This window comes from Pteropus vampyrus, unplaced genomic scaffold (assembly GCF_000151845.1).
Source record: "Pteropus vampyrus isolate Shadow unplaced genomic scaffold, Pvam_2.0 Scaffold103, whole genome shotgun sequence".
Lineage (NCBI taxonomy): Eukaryota > Metazoa > Chordata > Mammalia > Chiroptera > Pteropodidae > Pteropus > Pteropus vampyrus.
In genome coordinates, this window is record NW_011888884.1 from 5107623 (window position 1) to 5115312 (window position 7690).

The following is a 7690-nucleotide window of genomic DNA, read 5'->3' on the forward strand; positions in this document are numbered from 1 at the left end:
TTCCTGCATCATTTTTGTTTACTTGTATAAAATGGAGTCTCATAATCTATTTGGGTAAAGGAATGAAAACAATTAAGACTGTGGATATTATCTAACAAATTTCTATTTTCCATAAGACTTAGAGTTTTAGATAATTTTGCCATCACTGCCTGCTATCTTTTGAACTAGTTTTTCATACTTGTCTATTTTGATGATGGGGAATTATGAAATCACAGTACATCATTTAATAGACTATTTTACAACTATTAAATAATATTTTTGAAGAATTTGTATTAATACAAAAATACTTAACGTTAACATGGTTGAGTGAAAGAACAAAAACTAGTATTCAGCATTTGCAAAATCAAAGCTTATACCAAGAAAGCTTATGCATAATAGAGGTTGGAAAGATATATCTAATAAATTAACCATGATTTTTTTCTGAAATGTCCAAGTTTCTAAAATAAATATGAATACATATGGATAACAGAAAAAAATATAATGTAAAAAAGAGAAAAAAATGAGGCAGGTGTCTAATTATGTTGGAAACTTTAACTCATAGTAAAAAAAATGTAAAATCTCAATTTAAACCCTTAAAGCAATTGCTTTAGGTCTGGAGAGTACACATTGAAGCTGAGTTGCATTGCATGCCCATTGGAATATTTTCTACATCCTAGGTGATGACAGATCAGATAACTATGGCTTAATTTTTTTTTTTTTTTTTTGGTGGGCAGCTTTATTTACCTTCATAAAATTATGTCCCATGTCCTAGATAGGTCAGAAAAAAATAGTAACTAAAACTTCTCTGCCAAAAAAGTAAAAGAATAATTTCATTTTCTGGAAACATTGTTCTGATGTGATTTACTTGGGTACTTCACTTAAATAATGTTGGATATAGGATTTTGAGGATCTCTTGTAATTCAGAGAGAAGAAAGGAAAAAACAGGTAAAATGCTCCGTTCTTGAGAAGGAAGTTTAGATACAGTGACAGACCAGCATCTAAGATATTTGGGAATTAATTTCTTGTGATCAAGTCACTAAACTTCAGAAACAATGATGTTGAACATCCAGTTTTAACTTGTTTCCTGTTCAGTGCTGATTTTTAACCCATTATCTTTAGACCATTAGTCAAAGTCTCTTTTACCTGGGTAAATGGTTTTGGGATGAATACATTGCATTCATTATTTGGGTGAAGTAGTTTAATAAAAACAGAGCCCTCCCTATAGCAGCGGAATATGGCTGAGAGTACCTGAGATTTTTTATATATATATAATCTCCTCCTTATCTCCTAATTAGTTTAAGTTAGTTAGATGGTAATTTTATGCCAGTTAATCTTGGTGATAGGTATATCTGTTTTGAGTTTCAGAGTAAAATGCAATAATTTTTAGATTATTTTGTACAATAAACCCTTTTTTGCTCACTAATTTAACAAATATGAATTAAATAACAATATGTATAGAAATTTTATAACCATGCCTAGAACTTTATAAGTTTTTATTCTTATTATTAATAGCTGAGAATTAATGTAGCTAATTGAGTTCTTTCTACTCTACTATCATAAGAACAAAGGTCTGGACAAAGCCATTAGAATATGTTTGGATTGACGATTCCAGCAATGTATGGTAATAGACTGAGAATGGAATAAGATACATCCTTAAGACTTCTGATTCATTATTTGAAATACAGTAATGGATCTAATATAATTAAGTCTTTAGAGGATTATCCTTGTAGTTTTCAAAGTTTGAACATCTTTCCCCTGAAGCAACTTAAAGTTATAGCTGAGAAAATTGCATGAGTCCCTGAGAGCAAGAAATATTTAAATGGCCTTCCTGAGCCTGAGAAGATTCTTTAGAGGATTTCCTAGATCTTCACAATGGGGCAGTATTTCCAACTGGCCTTGAAGGGCAAATGAAATCTTCCATATTCTCAAACATTCATTTTCTTCTTGCTTTTAAACTAGCAGATCCAAAATGAAGTCCTTTTTAATCAATCATATTTGGTTATAATGTATATAAGGCTTTAAAACAATTTTGAAATAGTCTCTTTGCCATCAATGTTTTTCAGGTATGAAGTCCTGTGACACTGTGGCTCCTCCATGGTAACACCTTCAGAAATTCATTAACCTCATGGAAAATTTTGTACAAAAGGCTGCAAAAAGAAAATCAACGCAAAACAACCTGTTTTACAATCTAAGAGGTGAGTCGACCTTCTATTTAGAGGTAATTGCTGAAAACATACTAATAACACAAATCCAAGGGCATGCTAGTCCAATGAACTGAGTTGAAATAGGCCATATGTTTTAAGGATAGAATATTTCTTACCATAGAGAGTCTACAGAGAATAGGAAGAAAAAGTCTAAGAGGATTTATTTGGCTATAGTGAGAAAATGAAGAAAAATTGAAAAATATGACCAAAAGAGTAATTTGAAATCCAATGTAATTCAAATATCCAAAAACAGATGGATATTTAGGTATTAAATTTATTTTACTGGGAATAAAGATTCATTTAGTTAGACTATAGTTTCCTGTTCTTTGGTTCAGTACAAGTGTCTACATGTCTAATGATTTAATTTCTCACCAGTCCAATGAGGTTGATGTATAATAGGCAGATTTGCACCCTTGATCCAGAATGTAAAGTAGGCTGCTGTCACTAAAGTTTTTATTCTGTAGCAGTTTACCTCATAGCACCAATTCAGTTATCTTTGGTTTCAGTTTAGCAAATGTTTGGCCAGTGCTTATTGTGAGCAGATAGTACCTGTCCTGGAGCCTCTCAATAAGAGCATTATTTGGAAAACACTATTACTTATTCTTGAATACATCTGTTGATCTGTGTAAAAAAGGAATGAAGAGGAGCAATGAGTTTTTAGCTAACAGGAAAGAATTTTAACTCTCATAGTAATGTTTCCATGAGTATTTCGGGAATTGTTTTGAGCATTTTATTTTTTTTTATTGTTATTGGTAATGTATTCCTATGATAACTTCAGACATAATATTTGTGAGACACAGACACGCACATGCACATACTCTCATTTAACTTTTAGATGAATGAATTGAAATAGCCTTTCTTTAAAATAGTGTCTACTTGAGAGTTCCTTGTTTTAAATGGCATTGGCTTTTGCTATAGTAGTATAATATTCTTCATTTCAGAGTGATTAGAGTTTAATATAATGGGCATCCATGAGACATACGGTAGATGTGATGAAAATTAGTAGGTTGATTGGGTAAGAAGAGACCAGATAGCTGAACAAGTCTGACTATAAAAAGTTAAAGATACTTTTGTAGGAACATGGAACAAGACAGAAATGTAAAAGAACCTGAAAAAAAGAGCAAATCAATGAAAGATGAAGGACACCAAAAATAGTACTTACCTTTTGCTTGGTGCTTTACAGCATTGTTTATTCTCCCAAGAACACCAAAATGAAGCTATTAAAATCCCCTGTTATAGGTAAGGATGCTGAGAAACAAAGTTATTTATATTGCCCAAGGTCATCTAGCTAGTTACTGACCCTGTAAGCAGAGGGGGCATGGATGTGGGACCCTGGTGCTGAGGTCATTGCCGGCCATATGGAAACCATATAGAGTGTCCATGTGTTCTGCACAAACCCAGAGGCTTGTCATTGATCCCATCCACTAACGAAAGATTTTTGGTGAGAACTAAGTGGAGCAGTGTGGACTGAAGCTACAGCTTTTAGCTGGTGCAGGCCCCAAGGCAGGGTAGGATTGGGAAGAAGCAAAGCTGGGGAAACAGGAGATCGAGTCCCTTGTAGCTGTTTCTGCAGCACGGACTTGCCCCAAGCCTTCTTGTTTGGTAGTGCTTTGAGCTTCCTCCTGTGAACTCTGAAAGCCATGTCAGAGCATGTTTCCCTCCAAACTGGATTGCTGCCTACTCTCTGTGGTTGGGGCTGTAGAGGGTATAGTTGTATTTATTGTATTGTAATATTTTTAACATCCTGTGTCTTCATGCTTAGATGTTTTCTATCGTTCATAGAATTTTGGGGTACATCCGTAGCTCTGAAGCACATCTGCATGTCAGTAAAAATCTCAGTTTTATTTAAAAATGCATGTTCTCTTCAACAGACAAAGTAAGCTTGCAGAGTGAAATTGCTTCTCAGTTTTCACTTACCAGGAAATTGGGATTTGGGTGGTTAGTATTAAGAAGGTGAGTCTGGGACTCAGTAAAAGAAGCATGAATCTTTAGTGCGTAAAAAAATTCCAAAGTATAAATGTGGAATTGATTGAAATAAGGACAAAATAGGATGAAAGAGAAGCACCCTATTAATTAGAAGCTAGGTGAAATATGTCCAAAGGATTCAATTCAGACCTAAAATTTTCACTGAGTTTCCTGAATAAGGAGAAATGGTCTATATGTTAAGTGCCTATTTGTTTTGTGAATGAATCAGGGCACTTTCAATGAATTCTATGTCCTTAAACAAAGATATTACTTGAAATTTGTGTGTGTGTGGAGGGCAGGTGGAGAGGCACTATTTCTGAGGAAAAATAAAAAGGAATGGCTTGAGAATTTATGAGTCAAGGTCTTTGCAAAACCTACCCTTTCTGAGCCCTGCATGATGGTAATAGATTATTTCCCTGAGGAATCACCCAAGGTGAGAGAGATCAAAGAACTTTTAGAAGGTGTCTGTTTGGTCATAGTCTTTCTTTCAGTTGGGCTTAAGCAGCAACCAATTAAAATGGCAACTAAAGGTGTTTGCATTAGGAGAATGAGAAGACAAGTCACAGACTTATAGACAATATATGTGTCATATATCTAATAAATAATTCATAACCAGAATATATATAGAATCTCAAAACTCAACAATAGGAGAACAAACAATCCAATTGAAAATGAGCAAAAGACATGAATAATATTTTTCTAAAAAGAATATAAGGATGGCAACCCCCCCCCCAACATCAGTCATTAGGGAAATTAAAATTGTGATGAGATATCACTGCATACCTATTAGAATGTGTAAAAAAATATATGCTCACATTACCAAGTGTTGATGAGGATGGGAAGCACCTAGAACTCATATGTTTCTGGTTGGAATGCAAAACATGATACAGCATCTCTGGAAAACTGTTTGGTAGTTTCCTATAAACTTAAATATGCATATCTCATATCATCCAGTATACCACTCTTGCATATTTACCCTAGAAAAATGAAAACCTGGTTCACACAAAAATCTGAGCATAAATATTTACAGCAGCTATAAATTCAAAACAGGTATTGAATAAACTGTAGCACATCCATACAATGGAGTACTACTCAGCAATAACAACTTGGATTAATCTCAGAGGCTTTATACTCAGTGAAAGAAGCCAGACACCAATGGTGCATATATTCCCATTTGTATGCCATTCTGAAAAAGGTAAAACTGGAGGGATAAAAAATATTAGTCTTTGCTAGGATGTATGAGTGGATGAAAGGGATGGCTATAAAGGTATATAGCACAAGCGAGTTTTAGGGTGATAGGAGAGTTCTGTGTCCTGATTGTAGTGATAGTTACATGAATCTACACATGTTTCAAAATTCTTAGAACTGTATGCTAAAAGAGACAAAATCAATTATACTGTATGGTAATTTAAAAAGTAAAAATTTAAAAATTGCTCTCTGTCTCACCAAGAAAAAGGCCATTTACATTGTAACAAAAAGACATCAGATTATTGGACTTTACATGAATTGCACTCGGTATTGGGGCAATCAGGCAGTCCATAAACATTGGTTAGATTTTTTGCTGACCATTCTCCCATCAGATTGACACACTTTTTTCGGTGTTTTAATATGCAGTGGGTTACTGTTGAGTTTCCCTGACCTAGGAACTAGGTTGCTTTTTCTGAGTTAACTAACCCAATCTCTGATATAATGCATTCAGTATTGCTTTTACAGTTCATAAAAAACATAGTTGTGGAAGACAAGCAGGCTTGAGTTTTAGCTTAGGCTTTGCTACATATTAATTATATGTTAATTATTAATTATATGACTTTAGGCCAAACTCTTGTAGTTTAACTTAAATTCTTTATTGTAAAAATGATAATAATTGTGTGGTTTAAATGAGGTAATAGATGAATAAAACCTCACAAAGTTGCTGGTCCAGAAAGAGCTTGTCCTTCGTACTTCTCTTCCTGTATTGTTTGTTTCTTCACTCCCTTATCTTTTCTCTCTTCTTTCCCTTCCCTGTTTTCTTTCATCCGTCATCTCATTGGATGTATGGCAAACATTGTGTATTGCTGAACTTAGACTTACCATAGTAAAGAAATTATTATTATTATTTTTAAATTATTTGAATATTTATTTACAGATGAAAGAGAGAAAGTATGGAATGGACAAACCAAACCATTTTGGTGGAATTCTTTTTAAAGGGGCTTTCTGGTTACCCAAAGCTTGAGCTACTCTTTTTTGTGCTAATCTTAATAATGTATGTAGTCATCCTTTTGGGCAATGGTACCCTCATTTTAATCAGCATCTTGGACTCCCACCTTCACACTCCCATGTACTTCTTCCTGGGGAACCTCTCCTTCTTGGACATCTGCTACACCTCCACCTCCATTCCCTCCACACTGGTGAGCTTCCTCTCAGAAAGAAAGACCATCTCCTTCTCTGGCTGTGCAGTACAGATGTTCCTTGGCTTGGCCATGGGGACAACAGAGTGTGTGCTCCTTGGTATGATGGCCTTTGACCGGTATGTGGCTATCTGCAACCCTCTGAGATATCCTGTCATCATGAGCAAGGATTCCTATGTGCCCATGGCAGCTGGGTCCTGGTTGGCAGGGATTATCAACTCTGCAGTACAAACTGCATTTGTGGTACAATTGACCTTTTGCAGGAATAATGTCATCAATCATTTCTCCTGTGAAATTCTGGCCGTCATGAAATTGGCTTGTGATGACATCTCAGGCAATGAGTTCATCATGCTTGTGGCCACGACATTGTTCACATTGATGCCCCTGTTCCTGATTGTCATCTCTTACTCATTTATCATTTCCAGCATCCTCAAGATCCGCACTTCTGAGGGGAGAAGCAAAGCCTTCTCCACTTGTTCAGCCCACCTGACTGTGGTCATAATATTCTATGGAACTATTCTCTTCATGTACATGAAACCCAAGTCTAAAGAGACACACAATTTAGATGACTTGGATGCCACTGACAAACTTATATCCATGTTTTATGGGGTGATGACTCCCATGATGAATCCTTTAATCTACAGTCTCAGAAATAAGGATGTGAAGGAGGCAGTAAAACATCTATTTAACAGAAGCTTCTTTAGCAAGTGAATGGAAAAAGTATTGGATTGTGAACACATTATATATATATTATTGAAACTTTAAAATTATGTTGGGATTTTGGTTACTTTTACTTTATTGCACTTTCACATATTATTTAAAAATTTTTATAATGACTTTGCACTTCAATATCATCACATGCTCATTATAGAGACTTGCAAGATACAGGCCAGTAGGATGAGGAAAAGTGAAACTTCACTTATTATTCTAACACTAAGAGATGGCCACTTTCAAACACTTTGAACGATGTCTTTCATATTATATATTTACTGCAGTATTGGAATTGGTTGCTATGTAGCTTTTTATATTTGCTTTTTTTATATAACACTATTTCATAGGCAACACTTCATTAAATAATTTATTTCATCAAAATAAATAAAACTCTCTGTTGTGAAAAATGTAAAACAGAGAAACCCAGAAACATCACATCCACAT

At 34.7% G+C, this 7690-nt stretch overlaps 1 protein-coding gene across 1 annotated transcript; it reads left to right on the forward strand.

The window, feature by feature from the left end:
• The first annotated feature begins 6282 nt into the window (after positions 1–6282).
• Positions 6283–7268, forward strand: LOC105295346 (olfactory receptor 13C9). Its single transcript, XM_011364977.2, has one exon. The coding sequence runs from the start codon at positions 6290–6292 to the stop codon at positions 7244–7246; it is 957 nt and encodes a 318-aa protein (XP_011363279.1). The 5' UTR covers positions 6283–6289; the 3' UTR covers positions 7247–7268.
• Positions 7269–7690: the final 422 nt, after the last annotated feature.